The sequence below is a fragment of the Pelodiscus sinensis genome, chromosome 6, assembly GCF_052426305.1.
Source record: "Pelodiscus sinensis isolate ZL-2025 chromosome 6, ASM5242630v1, whole genome shotgun sequence".
Lineage (NCBI taxonomy): Eukaryota > Metazoa > Chordata > Testudines > Trionychidae > Pelodiscus > Pelodiscus sinensis.
In genome coordinates this window covers 4,955,178-4,967,609 of record NC_143057.1, presented here as the reverse complement: position 1 = coordinate 4,967,609, position 12,432 = coordinate 4,955,178, and the positions used below count along the sequence as shown (strand labels likewise).

Here is a 12,432-nt window from a genome sequence, read left to right as displayed (position 1 = left end):
CAGAGCACATGCAGCCGTTAGTTTTTATTAACACATTGTAGTAAAATAAATGACTTATTAAAGATCAGTGAAAGTGCCTGGAAAATGTAGTGCCACCACAAGATGCTTTGTTCCGAGTTAGATGACTACAAAGTCACTGTGCCTAATGAGGTCAAACGAAACTCAGGAGTTTTTACGGTGTTAAACTGCACCGTTTTGTAATCAGTAAATTACAAATCACCGTTTTCCATCGTTTTGTAATCAGTAAATTGCCATCCGAACTTCCCAGGGGGCGTCTGTTGAAATGGAGGGCCCTGATTCGGGGAAGCACTTAAGGATGTGCTGACGTTGAGCCGTATTCAGGAATTCACTCCAGCACAAGCTTAACTTTGAGTGTACCTGAGCAAATTGAGGCCTCGTATTCTTATCACAATCAAACCCAATTCTAGCCCACATGCGGACACAACGGTCCAGTCTTCTGCCAAAGAACCAGTATAAATACAGTGGATGCACCATTGTACAAAAGATACCTTTGGAGCTTTAGTGGATCTTATAACAGACCAGAACCGGGTACCATGGAGCTCTAAACTCTCCCCGACTTGAGGAGACACAGGGCAGATGGCATTGTGCCAAACTGAATCTTAAGGGAATTGTTCTCTCTGAGAATATTGGCATTTTCGGGAGAGGCAGCAGAAGCTACTCAGTAAGATGAACAATCTGGTGGAATCACATGAATTTTCAGTCATATAAAGGCTAAAAACAAAAACCCAGTAATAGCAAAAAGAGCTTTTCTGCAACATCATGTAAAAGGGTGGAGAGAGACCTGGTTCTCACATGGAAAGGAAGGGACTGAAATTGCTTCCAGGAAATGCTGGCAGCACTCCCCTATGGCTCTTACCTGCAGTTAGCCAGATTTGGGTGTGTTTTTCTCACAAATCCCTCTGATGTTGGAATCATGGCTCTTCTATGGTTGTTCATTGCCATTTTCGTTAATGCCCAAAAACCAGCTTTGGCTTTTTGACAACGTGCTGAAAGTATACAATTATCACTGCGCAGTGCAAGACAATCCAATTTTGAGATTGCACCCAAGTGGACCTACCGGAAACCAGCTCCTGGGCTTCCCCGTCTTCACTTCATGCTCCAAGCAGCCCAATGGCCGTGCACATGACATGTTTGCTGGGCTGTATGCGTCACGTTTTGACTATTCACTGGTATTTCACTATTGTTTTCCGTGTCATCTCTTTTTCACTGTATCTCATGACTTTTTTGGTTTTTGACGGCCAGGTCTGACCCTGTTTACACTTTATTTCAGACTGTCCTTGCTATAAGGCCAAGATACATTCCAAAAAACATATTGACCGACAACTTAAAGCAAGGGATTTTTTTCACTGTGGCTGACTTCCATTTGTGCAAAACAAATTTTTTGCATGACTTAAGAGCAACACTTAACACCAGTTCCTACAAGCGTCAACAACTTTAGTGTGGAACGGATGTATACCAGGGCAACTTATAGTGGGGACACTCTATATTATCATTTAACTTGTATGTTAAATGTCCCAGGCCCTCTTAAATGAATATTTTTTTTTTCATGTAGACAAGAAATAACCATTAAATCTATAATCTGAGAGAAAAGAAAAATAACTTCCCAGGCTTCCATGCAGGGCATTTTTGGGGCAGCACGAAAAATACCAGGAGACATCATTACAATGTAAAATCACAGGGCTTGATTCTTATTTATACTAAAGCTGTGGAAACGGGTCTCGCTCTAAAGGAGAGCTAAGCTCACATGTAGTTTGCAGTGCTTCTGCTATGTCTCTTGTTATTTACCAGCCCTGAAGCTGTTTATACTGTAACAAAACAAGACAAATGTCTCTGCCATCCATGACATGAGAATCTGAATTGTTTTTAATGGGCACACACTGCAAACCTGAGGAAACAACAAAAGCATTATTTTCTTGCATGGTTAAAGACACAGATGTTTATTTTTAAGTGTGAATTAAAACAAATATCTGGGAAGGACACATTGCTTCCATCTCTTGTGAAAACAAATCTTTTTCCAAAACGTGTCCATGGCATCAGAAAACTTGAAAGATGGGACTTGCTCTTCATGTTCTGCCTTTGTAGCAAGTTCACATTTTCCATATGCTCCATCTGTTGAGTGCAAAACCAAAATGTTCAAAGCATGAGCCTCGTTGTTCTAAGTTGTTTTTATTGCTAATAAAAAAGCATGACTCAGCTGCACAATAATCAGGGAATGTTCCAGGCAAGGTCTCTAATCACCAACGCCCCCATGAATGCCTGGTGAATCGGCCTCCTATTGCTAATGTTAGAAGCATTGTGATCAAAAGTGAGGTCCAAAAAACCTGAAGGTGTCACAATGAACACTGTGCCATGTTTTGCTTTCGCTGATACTGGTATACGTTTTCAACAAGCTGACTGTTTGAGAGTTGGGTGCTAGTCAGCTGGATTCACTTCTGAAATGTGCATTTATCCACAAGGGTCTGTGCCTGAAATGTAACCTGTACCATGGCACCGTGCTGTATACATTTCTCTGTACTAGAATTTAATTACAATCCTGGATTAAACCGAATAGTCTCGGTGTAAAAAAGAGAGGAAGGAGGATTTGGTGTTTTTTTCCCGAGACATTGGGTAAAACTTTTAGAAGTGCCTAAATGACAGAGGAGTCTGTGTCCTGTTTTGAAAAGTGATTTAGGCGCTTGGGCCTAGGTCCAAAGAGGTATTTAGGTGCGTGGGAGCTAAGTGCCTGTATACCTTTGCATACCTAGACCTTAGAAGGCTACACCTCATTGGATGTGTCTCCACAACAGCTGACACACATGGCTGGCCAGAGCCATCTGCTTTGAGCTCACGGGGGCTGGAGTCCACAAAGCGCAAAGATCCCAGAGCTCAGGATCCACCCTGAGTCCAAATAGCTACACAGCCCCACAGCACAAGCCATCCATATCCATGCCACAGATCTCGTATTCCAGTGTAGACATCCCCATTTGCTTCCAGTACGCCTAAGGGTATGCCTATACAGCAATGGGAGATGTGATTGCAGCGGGAATAGCCATACTCTCACTACCTCCAACCTAGGCAGTATGGCTAAATACAGACCTTGGCATGGGTTAGCAATGCGAGTACATACTTACCGCCCCCGGCAGCCTGGTACTGCCCGGGCTGGCACTGTGCTGCTAAGTCTTGGCCACTTTTGATAGCGTGCAAGCTCGATTAAAGCAGGTGATGTCTGCGCTACATCCTTTGTCTTGCCTTTGCTGGGGTTATTCCCTAAGAGTGGTTTGATGCCACAGCTTTGGCTGCTAAAAACAATGTTTTCTTTCCTTAACCTTGGGAAAGAATGAATTTCCATGTTTTTACAATTGTCCATATCCTTGTTTGGAAATGGAACGGGCAGCATAGGAATTAATTAATGGGGAGGATCCAGGAAACAGTTAATTGAAGGGGAAAAAGGGAAGCTAGCTACAGTGCTAATGGAAAGGTTTATCAAGTCTGGGAAAGTCAAGAGCAGGCGGGAGGGGCAACAGATTTGCCAGGCTCCTCCACCAGCTGGAGGGGCCTGGCGGTGCACTTCCAGAAAGGGCGGGGCCTTGGATAGAAGGGGCGGGGCCTTGAGTGGGAGGGGCAGGGCTGGGGTTAGCCTCTCCCCTACCACCCCTTCTGCCAAAGTGTTAACAGCTCTAAACTAAGCTGTGCAATGAAAGGCACAGTTCTTATAGTGATTCACGTAAATGAGGGTAAAACATCCCCATGCCACTTACCTGTACTTTATATTTGCTTTTAGTGAAAGGACTTGTTCTGAATCTTTACTAGTTGAATGCAGTTACATAGAGACTAGCCTTTTCACAAAATTAAAACCCACAAAACGCAGAAATCATCAGGATTAGGACGTTTTTTGGACATTCTTTTATCTGATGAAAGAAAGAGTTGTGGTCTTGATGATTTAGCTATCTAATTTCTTTACTAAATAATGTTGGTAGCCTCTAATTAGCCAAGAGAGAAGATAGCGACCCAGATTAATTGTTCAATTACTCCAGTGTAAACCCACAGCAATCTTCATTGGCCTTATTCTGATTTACACGGGTGTAACAAAGAGCATAAAGTGGCCCGCTCTATAGGCAAGGAAAGATTTGAAAATGCAATGTGGGTAGCCCCCAAAGATGGAGAAGGCTAGTGACAGCGTTGGAGAAACGACAGGATAAGAAGGTATTTTCAGACATTGCCTGTTCATGCATGTAAAATGCAGAGGAGACATTCTGACCGGCAGAATTGTCATCCACACTGAATTCTGCTTGTCAGCCATAAAATGCTTTTCTCGTGAGCAGATACTCAGAGGTGGGAATTCACGTCCTGCCCTGTCCGCACTGGCTGAGTCTGCATCCCTTGTCCGCAGTGGGTGGCAGCCGCACCAGGGCTGACAAATGTTTGTGTCAGTGTAAACAGGGCTATGCTGTTTTCAGGAAGCTTAACCCCAGTCGGACTGGAATGGATTTAGTGCCATCTGCACTAGCATGTAAATTGTTGCCAACCTCAAGGCAGCTGCACCTACTGCTGACAACAGGAATAGAACCAGGAGCCTGCAGGCCTGATCCTTAGCCTTTTAAGCAGCAAAATGCTCATAAACTTCATTTGACCGGTGGCCTGAGTGAGAAGATTGGCGTCCAGAGAAGGTATGAACACCATGTCTCAGACAGAGTGATGAAAAGCACTAGAGAAGAGCAAAGTATCATCATTACTACTGTGAGAATGAAGACAGGTTGAACCTCTGTGGTCCGGCACTCTCTGGTCCAACAGCATCCATGGTCCGGCATGATTTTAGTTAGCCAGATGTCCACTTATCATGGGTGTGGCTGAGTTTCCCACAGTCCCATAAAGTCTGTTTACTGCCACCAGTCCTGGCTCTCAGTGTTGTGTTGTGTTGTTTAGCTCTAATTTACCCCTACGTGTCTTCTAAGAGCCCAGGAAGTAGTGGAAGTGTTGGTCATGCTCCTAGACAATATTGACTTCTCAAGGTTTGGCAAATTCTCAAGTTCGGCACCAGTCAGGTCCTGAGGGCGCCGGACTAGAGAGGTTCAACCTATACTTAACACTATAAACCAAGTGTAAAATAAGAATTAAAAAAACAACACCACTATATACCTGTTTTGTTTCTTCTAGCTTGCTCAGACATATCCAAATTTAACCCCTTTCCCTGCCCAGTGGCATAACCTTCCTCTGTGACATTTCAAGAGATTTGTCCTTATTATTTTGCTCTTTATTTTTGTTCATCTATGCTACTACCAAGGGATCCTTCTTAGGATCCGGGCCCAGATACATCCCTGCAACAATCAGTTTATCAGAAATCTCTTCAGACACCCAAAATGTGCCAGCATTGAAAGAAAGTAAATCCCGTGCGGTTTATCTTGTATAGTGTGTTTTGTATGGTATTCCAAACACTTTACCAGGATAACAAATACAACTGCTGTATAAGTGTTGGGTGTTAATGTCCTTATTGTTAGTTAAGGCTAGAGATAATGCTGCACAGAGGGAGAGAGGACTTTAAAAAGCTAGGCCAGGGCAGATCTTGCAGTGGGTTGTAGAGGTGCAGGAAGACTGTTTTGGATGAATGCAGCTCTGGATCAGAATGTTCTTCAATTTAAGAGTGGTTAGATTGCAAGAAGGCACAAATGGGAGGCCAGCATTAGAGACTATGAGACAAGATCCTAGAGCTTGTTTTTACTATGCAGATGATTGATACTGCCGCGATCGTTCGTCCGGAGTTCCATTTAGCAGGCCTAGTAAAGACCCATTAAATTGTACTCGGACGTCGCCCCCCTCTGTGCCGGTATTCCTGCTCCTCAAAAGGAGTAAGGGAAGCCGACAGGAGCATTTGCTCCCATCAACCTGTTGTGAGGATGGTGGGGAAACTTGAATTAAGGTACCTCAACTCCAGCAACATAGTTACCGTAGCTGAAGTTGTGCATCTTAATTTGACCTTCGCCTGTAATGTAGACCTGGGTTAAAAGAAACAGGCTGGAGCAAGTCGATGGAGTGCTTGAGAAACAAACAGAAGACAACTAAACTGATATAAATAGAACCTTTTAAATGTGTCAATACAGGGAACCTTCACAATTCATGAAATCTCAGAATCACTATTTGCAGTTCCCCATATTCCCAGCCTAGAGAGAGGGTGGAGTTGCGGGGGTCAAGAGCCGTGGAGAATTCACCCTGGCCCCCACGGTGAGTTCCCCACAGCTCCCAGCAGCTGCGGTGAGTTCGGGAGCTGCAAGGAACTCACCATGGGGGAGCCGAGAGCCGCAGTTCCTTGTATTCACGAATTTCGCCATTCACAGTGGTGCCAGGAACGCAGCCACAGAAAATAGCAGGGAGCTCCTGTGTAACTTGATTTAGCGTGAAGGTAAAAGGTAGATAAATTAACAGAGCACTGAGGTGGGGTAGGTAGGTTGGAGGAAAGCAGATGGCCAAGAATTTAACCCATAGGAGGACTGTCAGAATCATGTTCTGAGGAAACCAGAGAAACCTGTGTAGCTACAGTGACCACACAGAATGATGTCCCGCACCATGTCCAAAGCTGCATTGGGGCCAAGGAGAATGAGGAAGAAGGAAAAGCTGGCAGAGGTCATGGACAACATGAGAAAGAGACGAGCCTCATTACAACCAAAGTGGAGCTCATATTGTGGTTTTCCGAGGATGACCATATGTGCACCGTGTGCCCGGAGAGATGAAAGGAGGCAACTTATTTCTACTCCGCTGCTGCCGCTTTTCCATTTCTCTGATACCTTTTGCCATAATTGCTGCCCAGAACAAAGCTTTGTTTTAAAAAAATTAAATCCAATCATGAACTTGAAGGTGGAACGTGCTGATAAAGAAAAAACAGAGTCCATAGCATTTCCCTAGGTTCTGCAGTGTACGTTTGTTTTTGAACTGAAGGACGTCAGTTATCGGCCAACACCATATCGTTAACTGAAAGACCTCGCGTTGGCTCTCTGACCCATTTTTACAACAGCTGACTTTTTAAAAAAAAAGATGCAGATTTTCTGAAATAACATTTTTTTTAAATTCACACAATGATAATTCTCCAAGGACATGTTTTTCTTTCCTGATACTTTTTCATTAGCTTCTGCCTCCCGTATCCCTACTGATATTAAAGAGTCTCTGGGCGTGTTCCATAGGAAAGCAAATATCAGTCTGATAGTTGAGTGGTCTTGGTGTTCTATTGCTTATCACATTTTTGCCCTTTAGGTGCCAACCTGGATTCACTGGAGCAAGATGTACTGACACTGTGCCCATGAAAATCCAAAACCAAGAAAGTATGTTAAAATAATCTGAACTTTGCTTTCTCCCCAACTACAGCAACAAAAATCACTGCTACTTGGTGTTTTCACAGTTCAGCTGGAATTGGCATCCTTTGATTCTGATTATGGCTTGATTCTCTTAATCTTTAATCTGTACACCATGGCATTCTCAGTATCAAAAATTGGACCAATTTGTCTGATTATTTTTTTAAACTGGAGCCTTTTCATTCTCAAGAGAATGGTTTTGTTTGTTTGTTTCACTTAGCCAACATGTGTGGTTGGTGAAATGCTGCAAATTGTTACCCTAACGGAAGATGTAGATTGAGATGACTGTTGTACAGATTTCATTTCTAGCTGCCTTGCAAACTGCATTTTGCCAAAGCGATCTGGAAATTGGGACTGGTGAATTGATCGCATCCCTGAAATAAACCAAGCTTCCGTTTCTGAAGGTGAACTCACCAAGTCCAATCAGTTCACGCTGGAGAAGCTTCTTTCTTAGTGTATATTCACCTCTTCTCTTTTCTCTGTTTTCTCTACCATTTTTTTTGTTTTTCCTCTCAGGTGCCCAAATGAATTTACTGGTGATCGCTGCCAAAACTACGTAATGGCCAGCTTCTACAGTACGTCCACTTCCTTTCCGCCTCTGCTTCAGTAGGAGCATGCTCAGTCAGTGCTGCTTTCTTGTCGCTGCATCTTTCCGCAGATTTTTTTTTACCTGTAACTGGATGTATTGCCTGAGGCCTAATATTGATTGCCTCTGCCTGTTGCATGAAAATGATAACAAAAGCAATAGCAGAACTCGGTGGGGTGGACTGGTGTTGAGGTGTGGGGCTTTGGAGACTCGGGAGTGTTCTGAAACTGAGTGAGTGACGCCTTACAGCACGATCGCTGCCAAGAAGTGCCAAACTCTATTTAAAAGTCTGATTTTGTATTTGCTAAAAGAAATAAACTCCCAGCACTAAAACAGCAATCAGTTTGTAAAATCTTTATGAAGAGAGTCACCTTCCAAATAAAGGGATAGACATAAGTTACCCTGGAAAATAAAAGTCAAAGCCCTGGTCTACACTAAGCAGTTATTTCGAAATAAACTCCCTTATTTCAAAATGCCACGCGGCGCGTGCACACTACTAAACCCGTTATTTTGAAACAACAGGCTGGTTATTTCAGAATCCGAACTCCTGCTTTCCTTGGGGAATGATGCTTATTTCAAAAGAGTGATTTCGAAATAGCGGCAGTGTGGCCGCTCTGGTGCTGCTATTTCAAAATCAATACTCCCCTAAGTCGGGGTAGCATGTCCACATGAACAGAGCCTGCCTCAGGCTCATTTTGAGGATCCCCCATAGCGGGGACGTGCTATTTCAATTTTGTTATTGCGGGAGTTATTATTTCAAATTTAGCTATTTCAAAATAATTTCCCAGTACAGACATGCCCTAAGACAATTTATGTACTCCCTGTGTCTCAAATGAACACACTCAAATAGGAATGAGGGCTTTTTTTCCCCCTTTATTATCCAAAAATTTTACATTTCAGTAGGAAGAAAATTACATAAAGAGAAGGAGGGAGGGGATATAAAAGATGCTGCTTGACATTTCTTACTGATGGGGGACAGGTGCAAAAAAACCAAGTGTGCCGTGTAGGTTCTGTTGGAGTGCTACACACACACACACATAGAAAGAGAGAGAGAGAGAGCAGCCTGTAGGATCGGGGTCTGAGAGGCCTTAGTTTCATAAACTTCCTTGTGGAGGATATTGCTAACTCTTACCATTATTATTTAATGGTGAAAAAGAGTAAAGTACATTGCATGCGTGGTGCCTTATTTGGTGCCTTCTGATGTAACAAAGTCAGATGTAAAACAGAGGGAAATTGCCCGGGGTTTACAATTTGAATGCACATTCACTATTCATAATTAATTTTTGCTGGCATGCCCCTACACTATGATGTAAAAGCAATTCTTGCTGGGCTATTTTTGATGGATCGCTCACTAGCATTGAAAGATTTCAGACTGCATGAACGCTCAGTTTAGCTTTCCATTAGTACCTAGGCTAAGAAGCTGTTAGCACACGCTGGACATTTTGGAGCCCTAATAGAAACATAGGTCTTCTCTTACATCAGTGAACAAAGAATGTGCATACATAATTCATATTATCTCTCATGGGAGTTACACTGGCAATAGCAGGAAATGAGACTGCGCAGCATTCTAGAATTTATTTTATCCTGAGTTTTAAAAGGTTTTTTAGGAGTGTTAGTTTTTAAATGCCTCTTACTTGCATAGGCCAAAAAGCTAAAATACCTTCCGATGCTGCACAGTGCTTTTGTTACCTGCGTATTAGACTTGTAATGATGAATATGAATTTATTATTTTGAAAAAAAAAACAAATGTTCTGTGCTTTTAACAGGTGTTAGAAGAAGATTTCTTTTTCAAAATCTCGCGCAGAGGCTAAGTTATGCTTTTCCCAAATAAATTCAAATGGAGACTCAGACATGAACCATGAGTGCTTTTTTTCCACCCAGAACAAATACATATTTAGGGGTTTGCTCATGTTTTAAATTTCTTTCTTATGGCACTTGGGATTGTTAAACAAGTCTTTGGGTGGTAGGTATCCTGACCATGGTTTTCAAAACACCTAGGATCCAGATCCTCCAAACTGCCTAGGGGGATTAGGCACCTATGGATACAGTACATCTATAGTGCCAAAAAAAGAAGACAGGTCTCAGAGCCAGGTCAACTGACTTGCCCTAGTAGAGCTTGCACTCATAAGAACACCAGAATGGCCACATTGGGCCAGACCAAAGGTCCATCCAGCCCAGTAGCCTGTCTGCCAACAGTGCCCAGTGCCAGGTGCCCCAGAGGGAGTGAACAGAACAGATAATCACTTAGAGATCCCTCCTTTGTCACCCATTCCCAGCCTCTGACAAACAGAGGCTGGGGACACCATTCCTGCCCATCCTGGCTAATAGCCATTGGTGGACCTATCCACTATGAATTTAACTTGTTCATTTTTTCAGCCCTGTTAAAGTCCTGATCTTTGCAACATCCCCTGGCTAGGAGTTCCACAGGTTGACTGTGAGTTGTGTGAAGAAATATTTCCAGAGCTGAAAATAGCAATGTTGACTTCTCAGTCAGGCTGAAATTCTGAAATCTGGCAACGGAGAAAGGTCTTGGCACCCAAACATCTACACTACAATTTTAGCCCCGCAACTTGAGTGCCAGTCAATTCGCCAGACTCTGAGACACACTGTTGTGTATGGGGCGCGGGAGGGGGGGGGTTGCTGTGCAGACATACTCCCAGGAAGTAAGGAGCACAAGCCTATTAGAAGTCAGTGAGATGCCAGTCTTTAAATTGCTTAGGTATTTTTGACAATCCCATTGAAATTCAGTGGGTACGGAGCACCCATCCACCTACCGTGGGCTACTTTGAAAATGCAGCCTATTCTATTTTATTCTAGCACTTGCTACATACAATAGATCTGAAGCATAAAGTGCTCATGTTAAAAGGAGACTTCTGGAAAGCATCCGGGGGACTACATTACTGTTTAACCAGAAAAATCAATAAAGAAGCATTTCTTTCATTTCTGTTTTACCACCAAGTACCGGGCAGGCCATACAATTAAAAAGAGACCCTCGCCCAGGCTGAAGGATTGGTCTAACATTATAGCTGAGGCTGAAAGACAAGGACTTGTGCTGTACCTCACATACTAAGCAATTGATTTAATTTAGTTTAGCCAGGCAAGCTCATGAAGCAAATCAGATGCTAAACAAAGCCAGGGCCAATAGAAAAAAAGAAAAGTATAAGAGCTAGAGTGTGCCATACGATTTCAAGCAGAATGCCTCATTGATTTCAAGAGAAGCTTTGAAACAGATGGTTTGACGGTGGCTCCATACAAAAACCTATGGATTAGCTATTAAACTCCTAGGCTGCGTCTAGACTGGCAAGTTTTTCCGGAAAAACTTGCCAGCTGTCTACACTGGCCACTTGAATTTCCACAAGAACACTGACGATCTCATGTAAGAAATCGGTGCTTCTTGCGGAAATACTATGCTGCTCCCGTTCGGGCAAAAGTCCTTTTGCGCAAAAGCTTTTGCGCAAAAGGGCCAGTGTAGACAGCTCAGATTTGTTTTGCGCAAAAAAGCCCCGATCGCGAAAATGGCGATCCGGGCTTTTTTGCGCAAAAGCGCATCTAGATTGGCCACGGACGCTTTTCCACAAAAAGTGCTTTTGCGGAAAAGCATCCGTGCCAATCTAGACACTCTTTTCCACAAATGCTTTTAACGGAAAACTTTTCCGTTAAAAGCATTTGCGGAAAATCATGCCAATCTAGACATAGCTCCAAATGTCATTTGTATTCAGCTTAAAAGAGTGGGATATTTAACGGTATAGTTAAAAGCCTGGCTGCCATTTTAACAGAGAGTCTCTCAGTAGTTTGTATGCTATACCTGCCTGGGGAGTCTATTTTATTAAAATAAAAATATATGCACACACATACACACGCCCACCCTCACATAAAATGCATTCGAGGAGCGGACGGGACTAAACGTGGGGAAGAAACCTGAATTCCTGAAGGCAAGACCTTGCAGTACACGTGACTTGTTAAACTTGGTCAGTTTTAATCTTACCAACCCCAGTGATTTTTTTTCCCGTGGTTGAATAATCTTTCATAGTTGAATAATTTACCATGAAACTTATGAGAATCTTCTGTCGTGTAACCTTGAGAATTGTCTGGCCAATAAATTACAGGGAATGATAGGCAAGGTTTGATTAACTTCTGCCACACGATAATGACAGCTCCGGCTTTCACTGAAATTGATTGCTGCCCCGTAATTCCTTCGCTTTTCAGTTTTTACATATAAACTGTATTTTAGGTTTTGAAATTTACAATGGGCAGAGTCTCTCTAAGAGCTTACACATTTTCAAACTAGACCCCTGGCCACAGCTGCATTAGAAGTTTTCAGGTAAATTTTTCAAAAGCAGGTTCCTTAGGTGCCTATGTCCAACTGGCATTTCATGGAACTCAGGTTGCTAAGTGGTTTAGGCACATTTGGAAGTTTTCTCTTTCATCTCATCTCAAGATTAACATCAAAGGCTGCATTTTTTTCAATATAAATTGCCTAACCAATGCTCCGGAGAGTATAAAACTATA

The 12,432-nt window shown here is 42.9% G+C and overlaps 1 protein-coding gene across 10 annotated transcripts in view; it reads left to right on the top strand.

Moving 5' to 3' along the window:
- The window catches only part of NRG1 (neuregulin 1), a 532,697-nt gene that overhangs the window by 492,505 nt on the left and 27,760 nt on the right, over positions 1-12,432 (top strand). For 7 of the 10 annotated variants that reach the window (XM_075931340.2, XM_075931339.2, XM_075931337.2 and 4 more), the window contains one exon: positions 7,854-7,912. In XM_075931340.2, the coding sequence (XP_075787455.2) occupies positions 7,854-7,912 (59 nt within the window). Of the gene's footprint in view, positions 1-7,239; positions 7,308-7,853; positions 7,913-12,432 lie in introns of all 10 variants that reach the window. The other 3 variants (XM_025183084.3, XM_025183080.3, XM_075931338.2) reach the window with 2 other exon arrangements.